The 23981-nt window shown below is 42.9% G+C and overlaps 1 protein-coding gene and 1 long non-coding RNA gene across 2 annotated transcripts; both read left to right on the top strand.

Annotated features, from left to right (window-relative positions):
- Positions 1-6240: 6240 nt before the first annotated feature.
- Positions 6241-9316, top strand: LOC120106618. The gene is made up of 2 exons (XR_005508719.1): positions 6241-9056; positions 9147-9316. It is a non-coding gene; the product is annotated as an uncharacterized LOC120106618 (long non-coding RNA).
- Positions 9317-15202: 5886 nt separating this feature from the next.
- LOC103713614 (65-kDa microtubule-associated protein 1) lies at positions 15203-23857 on the top strand. The gene is made up of 11 exons (XM_008800612.4): positions 15203-15361; positions 16467-16571; positions 16662-16748; positions 16814-17017; positions 17816-18073; positions 18158-18373; positions 21270-21425; positions 21514-21825; positions 21982-22069; positions 22823-22971; positions 23318-23857. Exons 3-11 carry the CDS (start codon positions 16677-16679, stop codon positions 23627-23629), a joined length of 1767 nt encoding a protein of 588 aa, XP_008798834.1. The 5' UTR covers positions 15203-15361; positions 16467-16571; positions 16662-16676; the 3' UTR covers positions 23630-23857.
- Positions 23858-23981: the final 124 nt, after the last annotated feature.

Below are 23981 nucleotides of genomic sequence, written 5' to 3'. Positions count from 1 at the left end.
CTACTCGAAGTAGGACTCTTGTTTCAAGTCCAATTAATTAATTCCCTTTGTTCCTTCTTCAACTTCTTATCAATCAAATTGATTACTTGTGATTCCTAATCACAATTTCAACCATCGGATCGGTCAATACTTCTAGTGTGTGTGACCCCATAGGTTCTATTCTGACTGGTAGTGAGATATATTGTGATCTCTATCACTATATCATTGAAAACTCCTTTCAATGGGTTGGAACGATTCCAACTCAACTCGTTAGGGTTTATCGATCATCAAGATAATCCCTATGAGTCCCACCATCCACCAGTGACACCTAGCAGCATGTAGTGGCTACCCAGCAGAATGGAATGATGAACCTCTAGGTGCAGTTAACATGTGATAGAGTCCTACTATCGTGGATCCCTACAGGACGGAGGTCATGGACAACTCGTCAAACCCCATCGTCTGTCATATGTCAAGATTTATTCGACTCGAGTTCGCTAATGGAAAACTCTTTTTCCACTTTATATTACTGCCCTGGCCAAGGTCTTAGAACTCAGTCTAACAAATCACATAGGATCACTCCTCTTCTATCAAGGTCGATAGATTCCTTATAGGTGCATACCCTACTCCTACAGTGAACTTACTGCAGCCAATCTACACTGCATGGACCCATATGGCTAGAGACCATGTATGTGTGCAGTCAAACTACAATAACCTCACTGTGAGTAGCCGAAGCACCGCAGGTCAAAGGACCAGTCACACTACTGCAACATCAAGCAAGTCACTGACGAGTGGATAGACATCCAAGTGACTTCTTGTCTTGGTCACGCTCAGTACCCTTGTTCTCTAACAAGCACCTGCACTATCACTTCAGTGTCCCTACACTGTGGACTCAAGTCTCGTCCATCCAGAAGGAAAGTGATCTGTGCACTGATCGGATCGATCACCGTCCTCGTGATGATCCATTGATCAGGAGCATTTAGAAATTAATCATCAATGATACATGGCTTAAATTCTCAACTCTTGAGAATATGTATCATCATCTTATTAATTCCTTGGACGATTCATAGACACATAAATAATATGAATGAAAAGATGCCTTTTATTTATTCAATAATAAATAGTCAAGTACAAAATTATGTTCCCTAGAATCAACAATGTGTCAGCCAAATTGGCTTCTAGGGCATACATCTAACAAAACTCGGGGTCCGCTCCAGCGGTGGCTCAGGTTCAGGCTCGACCTCATCTGGTATGGTGCACTCGGCTATAAAGTCTGCGAGTGCTTGTGCTTTGATCGCTTGTCTGGGCCGGTACTCAATGTCGAATTCCCCGAGCTCAATGGCCCATTTAGTGATCCGACCCGCACGATCTGATCTCTGCAGGATCTGCTTGATCGGCTGGTCAGTCAGCACAGCCACTGTGTGAGCTTGGAAGTAGGGTCGGAGCCTCCGAGCTGAGATGACCAAAGCATAGGCGGTCTTCTCAAGCTTGGAGTATCGGGTCTCAGCATCCCTTAAGACCCGGCTGGTGTAATACACCGGTTTCTGAAGTTTCCCCTCCTCTCGGACCAGGACCGAGCTTACTGCTACAGGGGAGACAGCTAAATACAAGTAGAGGAGCTCACCCTGTTGAGGCTTCGTGAGTAGGGGAGGGGAAGCCAGCAGGTGCTTGAGCTCTTCAAAAGATTGCTGGCACTCGTCCGACCACAAAAAGTTCTTCGGCTTCTTGAGGGCTGCAAAGAATGGAAGGCAGCGCTCGGCTGAGCGGGAGATAAACCTCCCGAGGGCTGCCACTCGGCCCGTGAGCCGCTGTACCTCCTTGACCGTCCTGGGAGGCGTCATCCTTTGGAGGGCTCGGATCTTCTCTGGATTGGCCTCGATTCCTCGTTGTGTAATGATGAAGCCGAGGAATTTGCCGGAGGTGACCCCGAATGCACATTTAGCTGGGTTGAGCTTCATCTGGTACTTTCGGAGTGTGGAGAATGCTTCATTGAGGTCGGCTATGTGGTCTTGCGCCGCCTTGCTTTTCACCAGCATGTCATCCACGTAGACCTCCATGTTTCGGCCTATTTGGTCTTTGAAGATCCGGCTGACCAGCCTTTGATAAGTCGCCCCGGCATTTTTTAGACCGAATGGCATCACTTTGTAGCAGTAGGTTCCCCCGTCGGTGATGAAGGCAGTCTTTTCCTCGTCTTCTGGCGCCATGCGGATCTGGTTATATCCGGAAAAGGCGTCCATGAATGCCAGCAGCTCGTGACCCGAGGTGGAGTCCACGAGCTGGTCGATGCTGGGAAGTGGAAAGCTGTCCTTCGGGCAGGCTTTATTCAGGTCGGTGTAGTCCACGCACATACGCCACTTTCCGCTAGCTTTTTTGACGAGGACCACATTGGCGAGCCATTCCGGGTAGGATATCTCCCGGATGAAGCCGGCTTCAAGGAGCTTGCCGACCTCCTCGGCTGCTGCTCGTTGTCGTTCAGGGGCGGCGCCTCGCTTCTTTTGTCGCACGGGCTTGCAGGTCGGCTTCACCTGAAGCCGGTGGACCATGACCTCCGGGTCTATCCCCGGCATGTCTACAGGCGACCAGGCGAAGACATCCATATTGTCCCGTAGGAAGTCGACGAGGCGACTCCTCTCGTTTTCGCCAAGGCCAGAGCCGACCTGCACGGTTAGCTCGGGAAAGTTCTCTCGTAAGGGAACTTGAATTAACAACTCACCAGGCTCTACCCGCTCTTTCTGGGGGTTGACCCGTGCCTCCATAACTTCAGTTGAGGGCTGGTCAGTCGTTGGGGCGGGCACCTCGGCTGGTCGTCTTGCCTCGTGGGTCGCTAGGTAGCATCGCCTTGCCACCATTTGGTCCCCTCGGACTTCACCGACTCCCTGGCTGGTGGGGAATCGCATCAGCAGGTGGTGAGTTGAGACCGCTGCTCGGAGGGCGTTGAGTCCTGGCCTTCCAAGGATGGCGTTGTAAACCGAGGGCAGGCGTATCACAAGGAAGCTCATACCCACGGTACTTTCACGAGGGGCGAGCCCGGCTGTGACCAGAAGGTCGATCTCGCCCTCTACTGGGACTGATCCCCAGTGAATCCAACTAGCGGAGCATTCATCCTCCGTAGCTGTTCTTTTGTCATCCCCATTTTACAATAAGCATCAAAATACAAAACATTCGCCGAGCTTCCATTATCAACCAGGATGCGTTTTACATCAAATTTATTTATGATCATGGAGATGACCATGGCATCATCATGGGGAGTTTCGACTCCCTCTAGATCGTCATCTGAGAAGGAGATGGCTTCAGAGGTGCGCGGGCGCTTCGAGGAGGCTCCTTCCCCTGAGGCTTCCCCAGCCGAGGTCCCTCCTCGGATAGTGTTGATGACGCCGGCGATGGGCCTGTTGGCATTGGAACCTTCAGGCTGTGCTGCTCCTTCGGCTGGCTTCTTCCCTTCACGCCGGCCTTGCACAAACCGATCGAGCACCCCTCGGCGAATGAGTGCTTCGATCTCATTTCGGAGCTGATAACAATCCTCGGTATCATGGCCGTGATCCCGGTGAAAACGGCAATACTTCCGGAGATCACGCCAGATTCTGGTGTCTGGCTTTGGAGGGGGGAGCCAGATGCAATCCCGACTCTCAATCTCCATGAGGATTTCAGCCCGAGGAGCATTGAGGGGAGTATACTTTTCATACCTCCCTTCAGGTGCACGGGCCTGCAGTGGGAACCTCGGGCGGAGTGACCTCTGCTGCGGCGGTCCTCTCAACCGGGGTGGACTCTTCGGGCGGGGCGGATTCTTAGCTCGTCGTGGAGACGGGCTTCTGGGTCGGCCGCGCTCCTCGCGGCGTCTTTTCTTGGGGTTCTGCTCGGTTCCACCCCGCCTAACTGCCACGGCCTCTTCTGCCTTGGCATACTTCCGCGCCCGAGCGAACATTTCGGTGAGGTCCGTGGGGAAATTCTTCTCGATCGAGAAGAGGAATCTGTAGGACCGGGCTCCAGTCTTCAATGTTGACATGGCGATTGACTGGTCAAGCTCCCGGACCTCCCATGTTGCGGCGGTGAACCGGTCCAAGTACTCCTTGAAGGATTCTCCCTCCTTTTGTTTGATGTCAAGGAGGGAGTCAGATGTCCGCCGTTGGGGCTGGCTGGCGGCAAAGTTGCCAGCAAATTGTCTGCCGAGCTGCTCAAAGGAAGAGACAGTACTCGGCTTCAGCCCGGTAAACCAAAGTCGGGCTGGCCCTCGGAGTGTCGCCGGGAAAGCTTTGCACATCATGGCCTCCGAGGCTCCTTGTAGGGCCATTAAGACCCGGTAACTCTCCAGGTGGTCCAGGGGATCAGCCTTGCCGTTGTAGGGCTCCACCTGGGGCATCTTGAACCGTGGTGGAACCGGTTCATCTTCGATCTCCGGGGAGAAGGGAGACTTCGTAGTGAACTCGAAGTCGTTATCACGTCCTGATTTTCTCCCGTGGAGTGCCTGGATTTGGCGCTCCAACTTCTCGACCTTCTTGTCGAGTTCATCATTCTGGAGGATCGCTGCAGCGGTTCGTTCGAGCGCAGGTTGCCCTGGAACCGACTCAGCTTCTGAAGGCTGTGGCCAGCCTCCGTAGCCTCTCGCTGGGTGCTCTCTCCAGAGGGAGGCCTGGACTTGGAAGTCCTGGCCTCGAAGGGGAAGTCCGCTTGTAGGAGGCTCCGGTTGAGCTGGAGCTGGAGGAGACGGTGCCGTTGGGATGCCCCTGGGTTGCAAGCTTTGGACAGCGGTAGCCAAGGCTTGCACTTGTTGCACCAGGGCATCAAACTGCTCCGGCCGGACTTGAGGGGTTGACTCGGCCGGAGGTGGTGAGTTTCGGACGGAATGCTCAGGACTAGGTGGTGGACGTCGAGAGGCGTTGGAAGCCCCTTTGCTTCTTAGCTTCATGGCAGCGAACTCGGTCCCTCCTTCTAGCGCCAACTGTTGCTGGAAATTGGACCCGGGGGCTACCACGAAGCCAGGACAGGGGGAGGAGGAGCTCCGCTACCGGAAGGGCGGACGGCGGCGCGCCGGCCGGTGACGTCCTCCTAGAGGGGTGTAAGTCCTGCAAAAAGCCGGTGGCCGGGCTCCCCGGCGCCGGCCCTCCGATGCTTAAGTCAGAGGGGGCCAATATGTGGAGAGAGCAGGGAAGAGAGTATCTGGAGAAGACAGCAAGAACATTTGGATAAGATAAAGAAGACGAAGAGGATGATGTCCTCCCTTGTGTCTGTGCTTCCCGGCGGGTTCAGTCCCGGGGATCTGTTTTCGTTTTTTTGTTGTCCTCTTCCCCTTGGTTCTCCCAGGTTCCCTTTTATAGGAGGGGATTACGTTACCTGGGAGGTAACCGGGGGATTTGTTCCTGTCTGTGATAATTGGGCACGATTTGGCCCATTTATGGCATAGTGGAGAACGGGGCCGAATCAGACCGAAACCAGGGAGTTGTCACGGTCGATCGGACCTGTTGGAGTGGTTGAACCGCCGGCCGTAGCGGGCCTGGGGTCTGTGGATGGTAAGTGCATTTATTACCGAATGAACCGGCGGCCAGGTAGAGCCATACGCTCTGATGGTTCAGTGATCCGGAGATCGTCTTGGGCCGTGTTCATTAAATGCCTGAGTGCATCGGAGACTTGAGGGAGTCTCATGCATTAATGGCAGGTCGTGCCGAACGCCTGCGGAGATCTTATGCCTTGATGGCTTGGAGATAGTGGCAGGTCGCAAGCCGTAGGAGTTGTCAAGTCCCTTGGACTTTAGGCGGAGGTTGAACATTTGGTTAAGGCATCGGCTCGGCAAGGGTGCCGAGCCGAGCTGGTCGCCCAATGGGGCGCCCTGTGGCGGGGTTGCTTCAAGTACTCCTGGTCGGCGCCCTTTGGGCGAGCACCTTCTAGCCGAGCACCTCTATTTGGCGCTCTCTAGTCAGCGCTTTCTAGTTGAGCGCTTCTCTGGTCGGCGTCCGTTGGTCGGTTGTTCCTATCCGAGCATCTCTACTTGGTTATTTTGATTGGGCGCCTCTTGGCGCTCTCTCTGGTCGGCGCCCTTTAGTCGAGCGTCTTCCTGGTCGGCTCTTTCTAGGCGAACATCCCTACTTTGGGACGTTGGTTGGTCCGAGCGCCTCTTGGCGCTCCGGTCGGCACTTTTGGGCCAAGCATCTTTTCAGATTGGCGCTCTCTCTGGTCGAGCGCCCCTCTGGTTGGGCTCCTTTCTGGTCGGCGCTTTTTGGCCGAGCTCCTTTCTGGTCGGCGCTTTTTGGCCGAGCGCCTCCATAGTGGTATGATTTTGGGGTTTTTCCCCCAACATCGATAAATCTGCTAACTTCTGAAAGAAACTCAATTAGATCCCCTCGGTGGAATGGATGGGCTCTGAGACGTCAGAAGGGCTTTTTGAGGACTAGGAAACCAATGGGTTAGAGGCAGCACAAAGATTCTCCAATATACTGACGACACCCTCATTTTTGCTAAGGCCAAAAGAGAATACATTGCTGCTTTGAAGATCATCCTCTACAGTTTTGAGCTGGTTTCAGGCCTCTCAATCAACTTGCTGCAGAGGGTGGCATCTAGGCTGGCCATGTGGAAAGGCAAAATTCTCTCTTTTGCAGGAAGGCTCATTCTTATGAACTCGGTCCTCACTTCACTTCCTCTCTATTATTTATCTCTTTTAAGAAGGTACCAGTTTGGGTCTCTAAGAGGATTGACAGGTACAGAAGATCTTTTCTGTGGTCTGGCCCGGCCAATGGAGGGGGGCTATCTTGCAAGATGAATTGGCCATCTGTTTGCATGCTCAAGGAGGAGGGCAGACTGGGGGTGAAAAATCTCCAGCAACTTAACTTGTCTCTCTTATCCAAATGGGGCTGGAGATTGCTCTCTCCTGATCTGAGGCTATGGAAGAAACAAATTCTTTTTGCCTATCACAGAAGAGTCAAGCTCTCCCCAAATTGGAAGACTTTGCAAAGGTGCTCAAGCCTTTGGAAAAAGGTTAGAGGTGTGCTTCTATCTTTCTGGAACCGGGTCCGCTATAGGTCATGGTGCACTCTTCTGGAAGGCAGATTTTCCCGGACCTCTATGTCTTGATCAGGAGAAAACAAGGCACTGGGGCAAGGTTTTTCCACTACAGAACTTCAACTTGGAGAATTAGATTGCCTGAAGTTGTTCCTACTGCGGTCCGTGCTCAATTCACTCAGCTCTCCTCTCTTTTGGCATCTGTTACTCTTAATCAGGATTCAGGAGGAGGATCATCGTTCTGTGGCAGGCCAACAGCAAAGGGACCTTTTCCTCTTCATCCCTATATCAATTCCTCAACTTGAGAGCGGTGAAATGCAGCTTTGCTTCCTCACTCTGGTGCTTGCCTATTCCTCTTAAAATCAAATATTTCTTATGGATCTGTTGGAAAAAGAAACCGAACACGAGATCTAATTGGCAGAAGGCTCGGAAAGAACCTTGGTGGGTGCGTGATTTCAACCAAGCTCTAGAGATGACCGACCATTTATTCTCCTCCTGTCATTTATTCTCTTCGATTTGGAAGACTATATGCCTAGCTCTAGGAGTACTTCATCCACAAGCTTCTCTTACTTTCTTTGTTTAAAATGGCTCAATAAAAAAATTTTTAAAGGTGCGACCTCTAATTCTTATGTTGTATGCTGCTTTTGTATGGGTGTGTGGAAGGAGAGAAACGCCAGGCTATTCCTCAATAAGAGGCGCTCGATTGCCTCGGTGGCTTTGGGTGGATTACTTTTGTCAATGATTGGTTTACCCTCTGTGACCACAACCTCCTATTCCTCAATAAGAGGCGCTCGATTGCCTCGGTGGCTTTGGGTGGATTACTTCCACAACCTCCTACTTGGTTAGGAAGATAACCTCTAGCCTCTCTGCTACCTAATATCTTATCAATCTGGTTCCTTGCTTTAGGTTCTTTCTTCTATGAGTTGTCAATCATTCAGCTTGTAGTTGATTTGTAAATATTTCGTTTGAACAAACTTTGGGTGGTCTTCTACCTCCCTATTTTCCTAAAAAAAAATGTTGATAATTAGAGTATCTAGATGAAGATACTCTTTGGTTATCAAGAAATACTTGATGTTGTGGAAGTTGAGAGTTGCTGAAGTTGGGGAGAATCCAACCAACGCCCAGCAACAAGCCCCCTGAGAGAACAAAAAGAAAGATAAGAAGGCATTATTTTCATTCATCGAGGTGTCGATGACACGCTACTTGAGAAGATCTCTGGGGAAACTACGGCAAAGCAAGCATGTGATATTTTAAAATCCTATAAAAAAATCCAAGAAGGTCAAAAAAGTGAGACTTCAAACTTTGAGATGTCAATTTAAGCTTTTGCAAGTGGAAAATACTGAAACTATTTATGCTTATGTATCTCGAGTATTGGCCTTGACAAATCAAATGAGAGCAAATGGAGACAAGATTGAAGAACTTGCCATGGTGGAAAAGATCTTGCTAACATTACAACAAGATTCGAACACATTATCGTGGCAATTGAAGAGTCGAAGGACTATCCACAATGACAGTCGACAAGTTAACAGAATCACTAGAAGCTCATGAGCATCAGTTGAATGAGAAAGGCGTAGAGAAACCAATCAAGTGATAGAGATATTGGTGCTACGAAAGGTCATAGCAGAGGCCATGGTAGAAGCCAGCGAGGTAATTCTAGAGGACATATATAGAAGCACTCATGGTTATGGTACAGTAAATGGCAGGAATGAGTCTCACCATTCAGATGGTCACCAACTTGATTCAAGCCAACAAACCTCACAAAAAGGATGTGAACAATGGCGAGGAAGGTATGACAAGTTACATGTTAAATGCTATAAATTGTTATCGTTATGGGCATTATGCATCTGAGTTCAGATTCAGAAAAGACAATTAGTCTGGAGAACAAGCTCGTTTTGTACAAGAAGCAGATGATGCAAAATGTCACACTCTCCTTATGGTTTCTTTAAAAGAGGAAGATGCAGGCAAAGACATTTGGTTTCTTGACACAGGCTGCACCAGCCATATGACTGAAAACAAGGAGTTGTTTGTTGATTTGGATGAATTGGTGCTGACTGTAGTCAGATTTGCAGATGACAGTATGGTACCGGCAATAGGTAAAGGGAGAATTCTTATTCAACTGAAGTACAGTTCTGTTGCATTTTTTGTCCTTGCCATGAAGACTAATTTACAACTTATTGAAATAGGTTATGATATGCAGTTGGATGATAAGCACAATGCCATCTACGATGACAGAGGTAACTTCATTCTAAAAGCTCCACTATCAAAAAGTCATATGTTTCCAGTAGAAGTTAAGAGTGATATTTATCTTTGCTGGAGTGCTAATGCAAAAGATGAGTCATGGTTTGGCATCTTAGATTTGGTTCAAAACTTTCAGAGTCTGAAGTTGCTTGCTCAAAGAAATATGGTAAAGGGCCTAAGGGCCTACCTATGATAGAACATTCTAAACAATTTTGTAAGGGATATAATTTTCGAAAGCAACATAGAAGACCAGTTTTAGGAGGAAATAAATAATGTGCTTTAAAACCGCTAGAACTATTGCATTCTGATGTGTATGGTCCAATGAATACTCCATCCATTGGAAAAAAATTGGTTGGTATTTTCTCACTTTCATAGATGATTTTAGTAGGAAAATATGGGTTTATTTTTCGAAAAGAAAATCTGAAGTTTTTGATAATTCCAAGCATTTCAAGGTATGGAATATGGAATTATTCTGTCATAAGAAGCATGCTACAAAATTTTTTTAAAAAGTTTCATATTTTTGGTTAATCCCATGCGCACTCCAATTGTAGTTGGAGCCAAATTATCCAAGGAATATAGTGATTCGATTGTGGATCCAAGAATTCTGCACTGCATAAAAGGTACCTGTGACCATGGATTATTTTATTCTTCAACCAACACATATGAGTTGATTGGATATTCTGACAATGATTAGGGTGGCAATCAAGATGGTAGAAGAAACACTTTGGATTATGTTTTCAATTTTGGCTCTACAGCTTTCTCATAGTCCTCAAAAAAGCAATGAGTTGTTCCTTTGTCCGCATATGAAGCAGAATACATGACTGCAGCTTCCAGTGCATGTCAAGCAATTTGGCTTTGAGAATTATGTTAGAATCAGATTTACATTTCAATTAAAGGGTCTGTAAAGGTTTTTTTTTAATAACGTTTAAGGTATTGATGTGGCAAAGAACCCAGTTACTCATGAAAGAAGTAAGCATATAGACACACGATTCCACTTCCTCCGAGATCAAGTGAATAAAAATCAAGTCCAACTAGTTTATTGCAAGTCGAAGAGCTTAGATTGCAAATATTCTTACCAAGCCTTTGAAGTTTGACTCATTCATCAGGCTTAAGTGTATAATGGGAATGGCAAGGTTGACCGAATCTTAAAAAAAAAAGAGGGGATGTTGAAGCTAATCCAAATTCCTAGTTTATTTTTATCTTTTAGGATTAAGTTATGTAGTATATTAAATCTATCATCATTTCTTATCTTTATCTAGTTGGTGAGGTCAATCTTTTAGATGTTTATTTTTCAGTTGTTCTTGACACTTGTAAAGCAACTACCATAAATACTCGTTGATTCTTATTTATAAGTGTGGCCAAACTTGATAAAAGTTTTCTTCGAGTTTTTCCTCCTTTGAAGTTTGCTCTCTCTTTTTATGTTTATGACTTTGCCCCATCACTAACAAGAGAGAGGTTTAAAATAAATGGTACTTCTGAAGTAGAAAGAGAACATAACAGTTTCTATCTCACTTCATATTTAGGGGTGCAAATGGATCAAATGTGAGTCCAGCCTACCTAGATCAGATCAAAAGTTGCTTCGCATCTGTGACTAAAAGTTTCTTGCAACCTATCCGGTTGAATGTTTTGATCTGTTTTTAGGTCCAGCAAATCTGATTAGTTTTTCCCAGTTCCTGTATGATCTCTTTTGAATCACCGGGATGAAGTTTAGCTCTCAGATTTTATCGAAAAGGTCAAAAAGTTTAGCTCTCAGCTTCACAATTTACAACTGCATGTTTGGATTTCATAGTAGAGTTTGAACATCAAAATTCCAGCTTTGACATTGTCCAAATCCACCATTATCGACTGCTGTTGAGTACCAATTAAGTTCTCTTCCTTTTTGCATGCCAAACTTGTTACATAAATATAATTTGTGAATTTAATAAAATGGAACCATCGTAGCATCTCTTTTGATGCTACGAGATTCGGTAAAGTATAATAAAAATAAAATAAATTTATTAATTCAATACTCGGTTGTCGTTGGTTAGTTGAGTGAGACCTACAAGTACCTGGCAAACAGGGACTGGGTATGCCAATTAGGACTTAGCCATCAATTTCATTTCCTCCTCACAATTTGCTCATTAGAGCGTTCCCCTGCAATTGTTTATGTGCAGATATTAATTAATGCAGGATTATTATTGCTCCTAATTGATCTTTTTTTTTTCTCTTTTGTTTTTGAAAAACAAATATTTTACTAAATCTTTCTAGTGTTTTCACTTCTTCATTAAGGTTGGGGATCTTATGATTACAATCTCAAATATTTGCTGCTCAAATGGTTACATAAATCCTTGTTCATTGTCATGTTACAAATTTGATATTTTTGTTGTAAATTGATATTTTGTTAATCAAATGAAAAACATGTGCTAATAAAGTTGCAATGAAATTAATATGCTCTCCTAAATTTACTTATCATGTGGAAAGCTCACCGGGTGCACTTAATCTTTTTCACTTTTTATACCCATTTACTCCCACTCTATAGTATTTTGACTTTCCCTGCTATGAATTCAACCTTACAGTCTTAAAACATTCCCTAGGACTAAAGATGAAAGTTGGGAAACTACAACTTGGTGTTACACATCAGATTCCACCAGCCAAATTTACTAAAACTTTGGGTTTAAGAAACGGTAGTTTCTCTTGGCATGCACTTCTATATTTTTATTAAATTTTTTTCATAAATATTCTTCTAAATATCGAATTTTGCATGAATATCTTTTAAAATTTGATATTTGCATATATATCTTCGTAAAACATTTTCTTTACTATACTACCATTTTTATCTATATTTTTGCATAAGTACCCACGTCATCTAAAGCCGTTAAAAAATTAATGGTTTTAATGGCTAAATGTGCAAAAAAAAAACTGTTGTGGTTCAAATTTGGCCCAAGGGTGACCACGCCAGTGGAGCCGAGGGAGCCGCCGGTGGTTGGAAGAAGAAGATAGGTGATGCCGCACCAAATCTGGAGGAAAAACTTCAGTGGGATTGTAAATCAGAACAGAAGAAGAGGGAGAAGAGAAAGAGGAGGAGGAGGAGAAGAGGAGGAGAGAAGAAGAGAGGAGGAGAATAGGTGGAGAGAAAATGTCTAATTCTTCATTAAACCCTAATCAAGAAAATAGTTCCCTATATATAGGGCCCAAATACACAATTTGCATGAAACCCCCCTTACACAAAAATAACTCCTAATAAGCCCACAAATAACACAAATAAGCCCTAAAATGCAAATGAACCCAGAAATAAAATAAACCACAAATAAATCCCTAAATGCAAATAAATCCAGAAATAAAATAAAATAAATATGCAAATAAACGGGTCTGATTCAATCCGGGGGCTCAGGATCATCTGGATGAAGGGCTCTGATGTCCCCATCAATAGGAGCCACCTCTTGCGCGATGGCTGTGGACCTGCACAAAGCCTCACCAATGTTTTCAGTGAGGGCCCTCCGACGATCAAGTTAGAGTGGGATAAATTTGGTCCGGCCAAAAGTCCCTTAGAAGTTACCTGACCGAGCTATTTATAGTCTCAATGGAGTAGCCCAAGTGGCAGAAGCACTGTCAGCCCTCATCATGAGGGGGCATGGGTTTGAGCCAGATGGCGCGCAGCTTAGGCTAGCTGGTGGCGTGCAATACTACCCGTTCTTGAGAACGGTAGGGTGTTGACAGTCACGACAGGGTATGGCCGGAGTAGTCAAGGTATCGTCTGACTGCTGAGGGCCAGTTATTGAGACGTGACACGGTAGTGCTGTGAAGTACAGCCACGTAGGTAGGCGTAGATCCGCATATGGGTGCAGTCGTTGGCGAGACCGAGTTCGTTAAGTAGTTGCGACATGCGTTTGACGAGGTCGGCTTGGCGAATGCTGGGAGCAGGTCAGCTCCTTATGTTTCGAGGCGTGCTCGGTAGAGCGCCCCGAGCTCGAGGGTCGGAGCGTACTGCTAGGGTAGGCGCCCCGAGCTTGGTCGGAGCAGGTCGGTGAATGTCTGGAGTTGGTGGAGCTTTTGGCGAAGTCCCGAAGACGAGCTGACCTTGGGCCGAAGTGAAGATTCAGCTGATTATCGTTGACATTTACTGGGCCGAAATTGGACGGCCTTTTAGTTGTGGGCTGAACGATCTATTTTTTTCCCTATCAGAAACATTTATAAGACGATCGCAACAGGGAACAAAAAGTAATTTCAAAATTTTTACTTTTAATTAAAATAAATATGGTTTTTATTAACGCCATTAGAATAATCGTTATATTAGGGGCATGTGTGCAAAAATAGTGTTTGATGAGAATAAAAAATAAATATAAATTTTAAGAGAATATTTATGCAAATTTTAATTTTTAGAAGAATATTCATGTTAAAAAAACTCTTTTACTAATTGTAAGTTCATCTAGCGCGCATGACTTTATTACAGTGCATATTGATCTAGTTTGAATTAGGATTTATCTATGTATACTATGGATAAGCTCAATAAAATTACTTTAGAGTTGCTAGCACAAAGAATTTTTGACATCTAATAAGCCCTTGTTGTGTTTAGCTCAACATTCTTGCATTGATATAATTGTGGATGTTAAATGCTTGCTCTTCATAGTTGTGTTTTTTTTTTTTTTTTTTTTTGGGGTGGGGGGGGGGGGGGTGGTAACAACTCTTCATACTCATTTATGAGCAATGTTAATGATGAGTCGTCCATATTTGCCTTCCATGCCTCCATGTATATATTAACTATTAAGCATGTGGAGGCACAGGGAGTCATGAAACAAATTGTCAAAAACTCGAACGTATACATGACGTTGCACACCGTGCATTGGCTGTCCAGTTTCTCCCGTCCACTCGATTGCTCGTTGCGAGGACACGGTACTAGCCGTCCCTGTCATGCTCGACACACCTAATAAAACCCCTTAGATGTCGATCGGAGGATTTGTACGATTCAAGGCCTGGATGGATTAAAATCCAACGGTTATAGCGAGGTCAAAAATCCATCAAGTCTTGTACCATCACGGTCTCCTTTGTTTAAAGGGGTAGATCGACGTTCATGATTCGATTCGGGTCTACTATATGCACGTGAACCGCCATGTGCCGCGCTCCAGTGCGGCCCCCACCATTTCAGAACCCGTTGTGGCGACGGCCAATGGGCCAAGCAAAAGGACAGGAGATGATGCTCTCTGCTTGAGAAAGCTGATACACGGCGCACGGTACCACCATCGCTCGCGGGGTCCCTTCCTTAAACGAAAGCTCCATTATCATATCCCATCGCACGAATCTTGATGCGTGGTGTGCGGCGGATACTGCTCTAAGATGAATACCACAGCAGAGACAACGAAAAAAAAAAAAAAGGCGTAAGGCAAGAGAGGGGTTACAAAATAAGTCCAAAAAAAACTTCTTCGAGTGATGAACGGCAAAAAAAAAGCAACTCAATCTTTAGCTTTATTTATCTTCTGATATATATGAGTAAACTGGAATGAGTCACCGGCACTTGGCCCAAACTTGTTACCAAAGGGTTGTTTCCTTGGGGATTAAGGCTAACAAAGTGTATTAAGGTAGTTAAGCGAGAATTAGTAGGGCGAGAGGCTATTAGGATTTCTTAATTAAGGAATGGTGAATGGTGGATAAAATTGTTGCTTAAAGTTACCGACTTACAGTCCAGTAGGAAAGAGGGAGTGGCACTGTACCTAACGGCACCAACCGGGACCCCGAATCTTCACCTACTTCTCTATCTTGGACCCCACTTTACCAGTGGTTCAGCCTTGGTTTGCGGCGGTGGGTTTTCATAAGTTGGTCTCTGAATTATTTCGCATTTCCTGGGGGCCTCCCGAAAATTCGCGTCACGTGGCCGGTCGCGTCGATCGCGACGCACGAGGCGTCGAGATTCATCAGGCCGCTCGGTTCCACTACGTGGCTTCCATCGATAATGCTCGCGAACGCCGGCTCCTGCGAGGTCAACCTGTTGCACCTTGGTCCATGCATCGCATTTCTTCCATCCCATGTGCGAGAAGCCGCGCTTCGGCTGCCGCTGCACTCCTCTCCACTTTGTTCTGCTTCGGCTCTGAGAAGAACAGGGGATCCCTCAGATCCTAACGCAAGATCTCTTTTTTGATGGAAACCCATCGCAAGATCTCGATGCCGTAGATCGCCAGTTGGCTCTCAGGTGAGGTTTTCTGCTCTTTTTCCCGCATTCCCTCGCTTTGGCGTGCTGGAGCTCTCTTTCTTCTCGTGATCTCGTGAAATCCTGCTCCTTTTTCGCCTTTTTCTGACCACATTGATCTCGATTTGGTTTAGATCGAGATCTCCATGTTTTGAAGTTTGATTTCGTGCTATATTAGCAGTGGACGTGTTTTCTTTGGCGTGCACTACTGTTGTTTTTTTGACGGAGAGAGGTTTTCGTAAGGGTTTCTGCTGTTGACATGCTCGTATGCTATTGCTGATGCTTTCGATCTTGTGATTCGAGTAGGATGTGGCTTTGATGTGGAGTTTTTTTAGACAAGGTTTGAAGCTTTTATAGCTGATCTTAACTTCTCTTATTTTTTCAGTGAATTTTTAGTACACTTTTGTGACGTGGCTTTGATTTATGGTTACTTCTAGTGTTTGCATCGTGGAAGCTATTGCTCTTAGATAAATTTCTAGTTGATTTTGCTTTTTATAATTCTCTCTGTACTCTCTGGTAAGCTTAGTTCACAAGAATCCACGGTTTTGACTTACTTCTAGCTTCTTCTGGTAGAAATAGTCACCATCGGGATAGAAATAGTTGCCATCTGGAATTACTGGGTATATAATTGTGAAAGATAAGATTTTTATGAGATTACCGAGTCATGGACATGCAATTTAATATCAAGGTGATCCTTAAGGATGCTGTTCTCCAATTGTTGGCATTTTGCATACCATCCTGTGCGAATTCAATGACTCTGCTTCAATGTGGTCAAATAGGATAATTTGTTTTGTGTGCATTTCCCAAGCAACAAACTCGGTTATTGCTTCAACAGCTAATTGTATGGTTGTCGGGATGGACATTTCGTAGCTGTTCATCAGTGTGGCCCAACAGTGCTACCCTTCGGTTGGGAAATGGACAATTGTCATTCAATACTTAAGGAAAGTTTTATGTGGTCGTTACATGTGTAGTTGCTCCCTGTCTCAGAACCATGGAATGTCTTTTGTTCCAACAGAATTAAATATCTTGTATGACCAGTTAATATATTTGTTTTTCTTGCCTGGCTATTGGAGTAGTAACTAGATTTGGCTCTGCCCTGTTGCTGCAGAACTTGATTTTCCCAGGTGATTTATCTATCTTGAATTTTACCTGACAAGCAAGTGTATATCATTCAGCAGTGTGGCAGAGTTCACTGTCCTTTTGGTTTGATAAGGTGTATAGATCTGGTTCTCATTTCTTTATTTTCCCATCTACTCTTATGCGGCTGCAACAACTTTGCTTATTAGCTTGTCCTCCCGTGCAGGTCACGTTGAGCTAAATGGCAATCACAGGTTGTCAAAATCGTTTATCTGGTGAAACTACCTGTGGATCTTTGCTGCAGCAGTTGCAGGTATTCTAGTTTAGGTTACTACTTTTACGCCATAATTGGTGGAAATGACTGGCTTTCTGTTTCAGCTGATATGGGATGAAGTTGGTGAGTGTGAAGAGGAACGTGATAAAATGCTACTTCAACTAGAACAGGAGTGCTTGGATGTCTACAGGAGGAAAGTTGATCAAGCTTCAAAGTCAAGGGCTGTTCTTATGCAGAGCTTGGCTGATTCGAAATCTGAGCTTGCCAGACTTCTTTCTGCCCTTGGAGAAAAGACCAATGTCAACATTGTGAGGAAACATTAATTTTATATTTGGTTGTTTCTCTTAAAAGATGTATTTGCAATCCTCATGCATTAATTTCTTATGTGCCCACACTTTGAATCATGGGATGAGGCACTTGTTGATTGATTATCTTACCATTCAGTATCACCGTGTTCCTTTGCCAGCACTTGGCTTCTATTAGATAAAGAACTTACTTTTTAGAACTGATCTGAATAACTGAACAATGTTAGGTATGTTTATCCAACATATTTTTCCCCCAAGCTCAATTGAAAAAGATATTTACTCCTAATGCACATTGGGGGTGTAAGGATCTGTACAATTCACTTGACATATTTTTGAAATTTAGTTTAGTTAACATCCCAAAACTTCCCAATTCACATCCCATCCCACTCATCATGTCCATATAACATGTATCTATATGCACGGTTGTTCCATTTTTGTTTAATCTTAATCAAAACATCCCCTTATTCAGTTTTGGAGGTGACTGTACTGATTCTTTGCTTATCCCTGTGCCTAGATCAAGTTTATATTGATGTTTTAATACAATCTATCCCTTGGACCCTGATCTTGTGAATCTGCAATTACTGCACTCTACTTTTTGTTGATGTCTTCTTTTGAAGGATATGCTATGGGACATTGTTATGTTGTGTCTTCAATTGATATGGAATTAAGCTTACAACATTCATAGACATAACAGCTTTAAGACTAAAAAGACATTATTTGTAACTTATATTTATCTGATGCAGTTTGTATGTTTAAAGTTAGGTTGGAGCTGATTCACTACTGTTCCTTGATGTTCCGCAGCCTGAGAAGTCATCTGGTACAATCAAAGAGCAGCTGGCAGCTATAGCACCAGCATTGGAACAGTTAGGCAAGCAGAAAGAGGAGAGGATAAAGGAGTTTGCTAATGTACAGTTGCAAATTCAGCAGATATGTGGTGAAATTGCTGGCAATTTAAAAATTGGAGAGCAGGTGGGGACACCTACAGTCGATGAAGATGATCTGTCCCTGAAAAAGTTAGATGAGTACCACACTAAACTCCAAGAACTTCAAAAAGAAAAGGTCTTGTTTTTTTTCCCTTGAAATTTGTCATGCTTTATTAAAATCAGAAAATACGTTCTAACATCTGCAATGCTGTTTTGGCAGAGTGATAGGCTGCACAAAGTCCTTGATTTTGTGAGCACAGTACATGATCTCTGTGCCGTATTAGGAATGGATTTCTACAGTACTATAACCGAAGTTCATCCTAGCCTAGATGATTCTGTTGGTGTGCAATCCAAGAGCATTAGCAATGATACTTTATCAAAGCTTGCTAGGACAGTTGTAGCGCTTGAAGAAGATAAAAGGATGAGACTGCAAAAAGTAATTCTAGCAATTTTCTTTCATTCAATCTTTTCCTCTTACTTAGTTTTACCTTGCATGCTATTAGTGCTTTATCTTTTATATTTCTTTGTAAGAACATTTAGTGTATACCATGTGGTGTCAATGTGATAGGGTTCATTAGCAATTAGAGTCTGGAAAGTACTGTACAACCCAACTAATGGTTTCAGCTTCCTAGGTAATTATTTGCCATTCATTCACATTGCAAATGCATCCTTTATGACCATCAGCTTATTTAAATACTTTCTCCAACTTTCATCTATCCAATCTGAAGTCTTCACCTGCATTTTGTAAACTGTCATTATGAATTCAAGTCGCTTTCTTATTAGGATGTCTCAAGTCTCTGTGCTCGTGCCCATGCCGTCTCAATGTGTTTTTCAGTGGTCCATACTTGACCAGTGCAACTCCTATGTATTTTCTAATGCACTTGTTCTTGTACCTCTCCTTTCTTGATTCCGCACAACCATCTTATCATTTTTTTCTTATGCAATACATGTAATCATGCACATATCTTGTATGTAAGTTTTCAGCTGTTAACTGTATATACTACCTCATTCTTTTAGGTTACATATTTCTTCCAATCATGTTTTGCAATTATCATTTTTTCACCTGAATTTATTAAGTAATGGTCTTATATTCACTTTTGTGAGTTACTTCAAGTTTGAGTATCAAGGAATGATTCAAACATGATCCTGCTCTTGGTTTCAATCATTCAAAATCCCCAAAATAACTAGTAAAGACAAGTTTATTGCAAATAGGCAATTAATGCAGCAAGGAGACAGTGAAGCCCATCTCTCATGCTATGCAGATAAATTGCACATTTCTTCTGCAAGTAGTGACATGATATGCCTATTGAGTACGAATGTTGTTGGAAAATTGAAGATTTAGAAAATCAAAGCCTTTGTGTGGACAATTATCTTTGGTAGGATCTCCATTTGGAAAATTTTGCAGCAAAGAAAATGAGCATTGGTAGAGGATGCATGCATTATGCTCTATTGAGCTTTTGACTCCCAAATAGCAGTGCTTGGTGATTCTTAGACGTGGCTTCTAGTTCTGGAACCCACTGAGAAAACACAAGGCAGCAAAGATTCTGAACATATTCCAACATGCTCTCTGTTTAGGATTCATGAAAAAATAGAGAAGCATAAAGTTTTTCTGTGAAATACGGCAGTTGTCAATCTCTTCATTCTATATTCTAAAGCATCATTTCTTGTTATATAATTTATTGCCTTTTGGGGAGCTTAACCATTATTTTACGTCACAAATGATGATGCTTAGTCTGCTTAATTCCATCCTTTCAATTTGTATTTAAACTGCCTTAGTCATTATTCTTTCACAATCTATCACTATGGTTTTATGTTCCTATTTCATCTCTTTATATGCTTTACATATGTACCTTTCCATATTGTATTGCATCATATCAGATGGTTGCCATATGATAATGGTGTATGCATTTGTGCCAGCAATATTACACATCCTCTATATTCACCTTAACCTTTTTTTTTTCTCTATGATATGCTACAATACAACTTAATGTCAGTCAAACATAGTTGGATTGATGCTCTATGCTCGAACATTTTCTTCTTTCAAACCTCCCAAGTCTGGTTTGAGCCTTTTCTTGTTATGTATGTTTGCTTAGTTCAGTATATATGCTAATTTATAAGAGTTTGTGGTTTTAATTACTTGAGAGAGGATACTACATATGTTGAAAATTTGTTTCATCAATAGTGGACATTTCTTTTCACTAGTTGTTAGGATGCTTGATTTGTTTAGATGGTTAAAGGTTGTATCTCGAGTGATCAACTTGCCTACTTCTTGTTAAAGAGAAACTTGCAGTTAGATGGCAGGAAAGGAGAGGGTGGTTTTCTAGCATATACTAGCATGCCAGCGATGAGATGATCATCATACCACTAGAGTGAAGGGAATCATATGACAAAAGCTAGGGAGCTTTCTATAAGCAATTCATCTTCTTATTCTTGGAAATGCTGTCAAGTCATTAGCTTTTTGATGGTCTCTCTAAATGTGATGCTTAAGGCATTTTATCTCCAAAAATCCAACTTTTAAGTTATGATGGAACTGATATATGTGATTCTGTACAACAAAAGCTGTCTTCTGATTGGAGATATTGGTAAGGGTAGTGATGAGAGCAAGGAAATCATCTATTAACATCTCTATTAACATCCATTTCTGGAAGGTCTGGATTACCCCATCAGAGTCGAACTTCTATCATATCTTGAGGAGAGATTAGTAATATACTTCCAGCCACCACTCTGATAAGCATTTATGAACTAAATGGGTCCCTTTGAACTATCAAAATCCAACAGACAGCATCAATCTTAGGTTTCGGATCTATGAGCAACTTTTTTATTCATTTTTTTCCCCAAAATTTTAATATCTAGGTTGCCGAATTAAAATTTTTCGAGGATTTTTATTTTTTTTAGATTGTTGGGCTATGGAATTGGAATTGTCTTCTCTAGGAGTGACTGATCTTGAATGCAATACATGGAGACCATACACTCATTTCCTCTCTTGATTTGAGACTCAGCTCTATCTAGGGAGGAGTCAACTCCAATTCTATATCATTGTCATCAAGTTAACAGTATCCGTGCTCTAGATGACCTTAAATACTAAATGGAATGAACATGGAATTATTTTCTTTATCATGGTTAACAAGGCATCATGCAGTTACGCTAAACTGAAAGGCGAAGTATTACAGAAAAGCATAACAGAAAACTCATCTGCATTTGCAGTGGTAACTCTTTTGGCATTTATAGAGTTATTTCACATATGTTTATCCTAGATAATATATAATATTTACTTGCTTTATTTTATGATTATTTGATATGGATGTGAGAACCGATTTTTATTCTATACTCAGCTTCAAGAATTAGCAGCTCAGCTTTCCGATCTTTGGAATCTGATGGGTACATCTTCGGAGGAACGGAGTCTGTTTGATCATGTGACCTGTAATATGGCTGCTACAGTTGATGAAGTCACTGTGCCAGGATCTCTTGCCCTTGATCTGATTGAGCAAGTAATCAATTTCTGCCATTTTTTACTTTTTACCAGTCTGTAAATGTTCTTAATTTGCTGAAAGTTCTCCTGCTTGCTGTTATATGTAGGCTGAAGTTGAAGTTGAAAGGTTAGATCAGTTAAAGTTCAGCAAGATGAAAGAAATAGCTCTAAAGAAACAAAGTGAACTGGAAGAAATTTATGCTGGTGCTCACATAGAGATTGACTCAGTGGCTGCCCAAGAGAAAATAATGGTTCTAATTGACTCAGGAAATGTTGAACCTTCAGAATTAATAGCTGACATGGACAATCAGATACTGAAAGCCAAAGAAGAGGCCCTCAGCAGAAAAGAAATATTAGAAAAGGTAGAGAGGTGGATGTCAGCATGTGAAGAAGAGAGCTGGCTAGAAGACTATAACCGGGTAAATTGGGTTCTTCGTCTTCTTCTAACAAAGAAATAGTTGTCTTCAGGAACATCGAAGTAGAAATTCAAAGCAACATACTATTAGTTCAGGATAAACTTCCTACAGATCATCCACTGATTATTTGTCTCTCTTACATATCCATTTCTGTCTCAGGATGAAAACAGGTATAGCTCAAGCAGAGGTGCACATTTAAACCTCAAGCGTGCAGAAAAAGCTCGCATTTTGGTTAATAAAATTCCAGGTATTTATCTGATCCCCAAAGACAATTTTGGAATTCCTCAGAATAAAGATGTGCATTAATGTCAGGCAGAAATGCCATAAATGCATATCAAGAAATTTCATGAAGAAATATTACTATAGTTTACCTTATCAATAAAGGGAATCATTCAGAACCTATTTCTTGAAACATCTCCAAGCTATGTGGGATTGGCAGAGAAGTAAAAAAAAATCCATTGGAATGACAGTACCTTAGCTTGCTAGGTGCATGCTTTTCTATATGCATTTATGCATAATGTGATCATGCAAATTCATAAGGCTGACCTGTGGATAGAATGGATGATCATTATGCGTGCAACTGTAGACTTAATTGTCTGGGAGGCCAAGTCTTTGTAGGCATGGATGGTGTTTGACTTACGCCTGCATTAGTTCTATGGCAAAGCCCTTTCCACATGATTTTATGAGACTCAGTCCTGGAAAGGACCGCATTTGAAATGAAACCCTATGAGGCTTTTCATCTTGAATCAAATATGTTTACTCTCGAAGTGGGATAGTGCAATTCTTTTTTAAGAAAGAAATTAGTTTATGACGTCCACAACATATCCTTTTTATTAGAATCTAAAAACCAAAATAGATTATCATGCCATGAAAGCTGTGGAAGTTTTAGTCTCTTTTTTTATTTGATGATTGAAGGTTTGACATTTTTACTCTGCTGGAGATAGTCAGATAGATCTGTTTCATATACCCAATTGCTAATTTGATAAATATTTTGTGCTAGCTCTTGTTGATACTCTGGTGGCAAAGACCAGGGCATGGGAAGAAGATCATGGTTTGTGCTTCATGTATGATGGTGTTCCTCTTCTAGCAATGCTAGACGAATATACTGTGCTCAGGCATGAAAGAGAGGAAGAGAAACGAAGACTGCGGGTAATCATGAACTCTTATTTGCTCTATTATTATGCTAATTGGTGACTGTATCATATGATCACAATTAAAATTGCGTTATCGATGCTATACGAGGTATTTGGTTGCTTTTTGATTATCTATAGAGCTTCATTCCTAAATATGCTAGCTTCTGAGCTGCTGCATGTTTGGCCATCTTATGTAGGTATTAGAAATTCATGATTCTCCTAATTGAATCAACAACTTCCTTTCCAATTTGAACTGAGGTTGTATGGCATGTAGATGGTTTTCAGTCTACAAGCATATGTAAGTTTAGGATTTAAATTTTGGTATTGATCTCACTCAATCTTTCACTACTCTTATGTGCCAGGATCAAAAGCGGTTGCACGAGCAACTAAATACAGAACAGGAATCTATCTTCGCCAAGCCAAGTCCAAACCGGCCTCTTGCTCCAAAGAAAGTTGTGGGCCCTCGTGCAAATGGCGCTGCATCAAATGGAACTCCCGGTCGAAGATTATCCCTGAACACAAACCAAAGTGGAAGCAACGGTGCCAGATCCACGAGCAAGGATGGGAAGTGCGGCAATACACGGCCGGCTGCTCCAGCAAATTTTGTGGCCATAGGAAAAGAGGATGCTGTTTCCTATGTGTCTAGCAATGACCCAGTTCCTGCTTCGCCATGACTTTAATCTAAGCGTATGATATAGGTAGCTTATGCGTGTAAGATCACAAATATAGCTTGTGTGGTTAGTAGATGTGTGTTGTGGAGGACAGTAATTATTTACTGGGTGGAGTTAGGCATTACTCTGCATGAGGGCTTTCCAAGTCATCTTTTATTATATGGTGAGGCTCTGTTGGTTGTCAAACTTCTAATGGATACACTTCATAAAAATTTATTTTTCTTGTTCTCAGTTGTAGCCTTGTGCATAAATAACTTGGGTAAGAAGTAGGGGAACTTTTGTTTTCATCACTTGAGCTTGCGTTGACTGGGTTTTTGAAGATTACTATTTCCTGACCTGCTTTCAGCCCCACGGA

The sequence above is a fragment of the Phoenix dactylifera genome, unplaced genomic scaffold (genome assembly GCF_009389715.1).
Source record: "Phoenix dactylifera cultivar Barhee BC4 unplaced genomic scaffold, palm_55x_up_171113_PBpolish2nd_filt_p 000580F, whole genome shotgun sequence".
NCBI lineage: Eukaryota > Viridiplantae > Streptophyta > Magnoliopsida > Arecales > Arecaceae > Phoenix > Phoenix dactylifera.
The sequence above is the reverse complement of the archived record's forward strand: the minus strand, read 5'-3'. Positions and strand labels throughout refer to the sequence as shown.

Excerpts from the sequence above, each read along its gene's own strand:
- LOC103713614 (XM_008800612.4), top strand. The coding sequence starts at position 16,677 with ATGGCAATCACAGGTTGTCAAAATCGTTTATCTGGTGAAACTACCTGT. Across the intron at positions 16,749-16,813 it reads CTTTGCTGCAGCAGTTGCAG|CTGATATGGGATGAAGTTGG; the intron begins GTATTCTAGTTT and ends TTTCTGTTTCAG. Across the intron at positions 22,972-23,317 it reads AAGAGAAACGAAGACTGCGG|GATCAAAAGCGGTTGCACGA; the intron begins GTAATCATGAAC and ends CTTATGTGCCAG.